This window comes from Penaeus monodon, chromosome 30 (assembly GCF_015228065.2).
Source record: "Penaeus monodon isolate SGIC_2016 chromosome 30, NSTDA_Pmon_1, whole genome shotgun sequence".
Classification (NCBI taxonomy): domain Eukaryota; kingdom Metazoa; phylum Arthropoda; class Malacostraca; order Decapoda; family Penaeidae; genus Penaeus; species Penaeus monodon.
In genome coordinates, this window is record NC_051415.1 from 8,261,851 (window position 1) to 8,263,415 (window position 1,565).

Genomic DNA, 1,565 nt, shown 5'->3' on the forward strand with positions numbered 1-1,565 from the left:
CCTTGCTCTTCGACAAAGAAAGTGAGCGACGCACCTCTGTCGTTGTCCACGCCGTCGCTGCACTGGGTCTCGAGCATGGCCGAGCAGTCGGGTCCGTCCCACCCGGGCTGACACAGGCACTTCCACACGCCCTCCTGGTCGGCGTCGCACGTGCCTCGGTTCCGGCAGTTCCCAGGGCATCCCGAGAGGGTACAATGGCGTCCATTCCAGCCCGCCATGCACACGCACGTCCCATTCTTGCATTGGCCGTGTTCGCTGCACCTGTGTGTCGGTTCGAAGGGACGGGGAGAGGACTTAGAAATACGGCCGGGCTTGCCAAGGGGAAAGGAAGGAAAAAAAATATTCAAAGTTGAGGGTGAGTGAGGGAAGAGCCCATTCTGGCCCGTCTGATTTAGAGGTGATACGTTGCAAGGGGGCGGCCGACAAGCCTTTGATGGCCAGCTATGCACTCCGATGATATATTCAGAAAGGAATTCTGTGCCAAACAATAATGCAGTTGTTGGAGGATATATGTTTCAAAGGGAAGGGGATGGAAAGTGCCGGGCAGTTATGCAACTGAGTGGATATATTGCAAGAGGAGTTCTACCAACCTACGCGGTTATCTCCGAAGGAAGGGAGGGGAAGGGGGAAAGGGGAGAGGGGGTCTTGTGCGAATCCATTGGCTGTAGAATTATGAGAAGAAGGGCTAAATGGTCCTATAATTCTGAGTGATTGTAAAGGCTTATCCCATACTAATTTGTCGCAGTTGTATTTTTCCCCCTTTTTTCCCTTTTTTTTTGGGAGAAACGAACAGACGAGCGGATAGTTCGGCGATCAATATAAAACAAGTTTGGTGATTATGGAAACATGGCTTTAGCGAATATCACAGTTGGAGAACGTAAATGTAAGGGATTACCCTAGGCGGACGGCTGCATGGTCAGAGTGAGGGTGAAATTATTCTGCAAAGGACTGTGCAGCTGCAAGGTATAATGAGTGCAATGCAGATGGAACGATCAAAAGATGCTGACGCCGCGACTGGACAAAACGCAATAAAGATGAATAGCTGAAGGAATAAGAGCGAAGGAGAGCAACATTTGATGATACCACGCAAGGGAAAATAGAGAGAGAGAAAAAAAAACTGATAAAAGAAACAAGACGGTCTATTTAATCTTACGAAAAACGGGGCTTCGAAGACCCCAATCTTCGCAGCAAAACATAACGATAAATAACCCAAACCAAAGACCCCCAGCTGTACGAAAGCACGGCAGAGTCAGGCCGACGTCCCTCACCTGGGGTCACACAAGCGTTCCGAGCAATTGGCACCTGTCCAGCCCTCGTCACAGGTGCAAGCGTCGTTCTCGCAGATTCCGTGGGGCCCGCAGTCCAGCGAACACGCCTCTGTCAGGGAGGAAAAGCAGGTCCTTCGTGAATGCTTAGTTACACGTTTTGGCATTTAGAGAAACGCAAAAGGAATATAGAAAAGGGATTCCTCATCTCCATCCTCCCTTATATTCCTTTCCTCTGAACATATTGCGAACTTTCCTTTCCTGGCAACCTGGTAACTCTCCCCTGGACTCAATACCCTT

General features: G+C 50.0%; 1 protein-coding gene across 1 annotated transcript in view; it reads right to left on the minus strand.

Moving 5' to 3' along the window:
* The window catches only part of LOC119592508 (teneurin-m-like), a gene marked incomplete in the record, with an annotated part of 54,907 nt that overhangs the window by 29,444 nt on the left and 23,898 nt on the right, over positions 1-1,565 (minus strand). Inside the window, 2 exon segments of the mRNA XM_037941357.1 lie at positions 35-261; positions 1,269-1,377. Of these exon segments, the coding sequence (XP_037797285.1) occupies positions 35-261; positions 1,269-1,377 (336 nt within the window).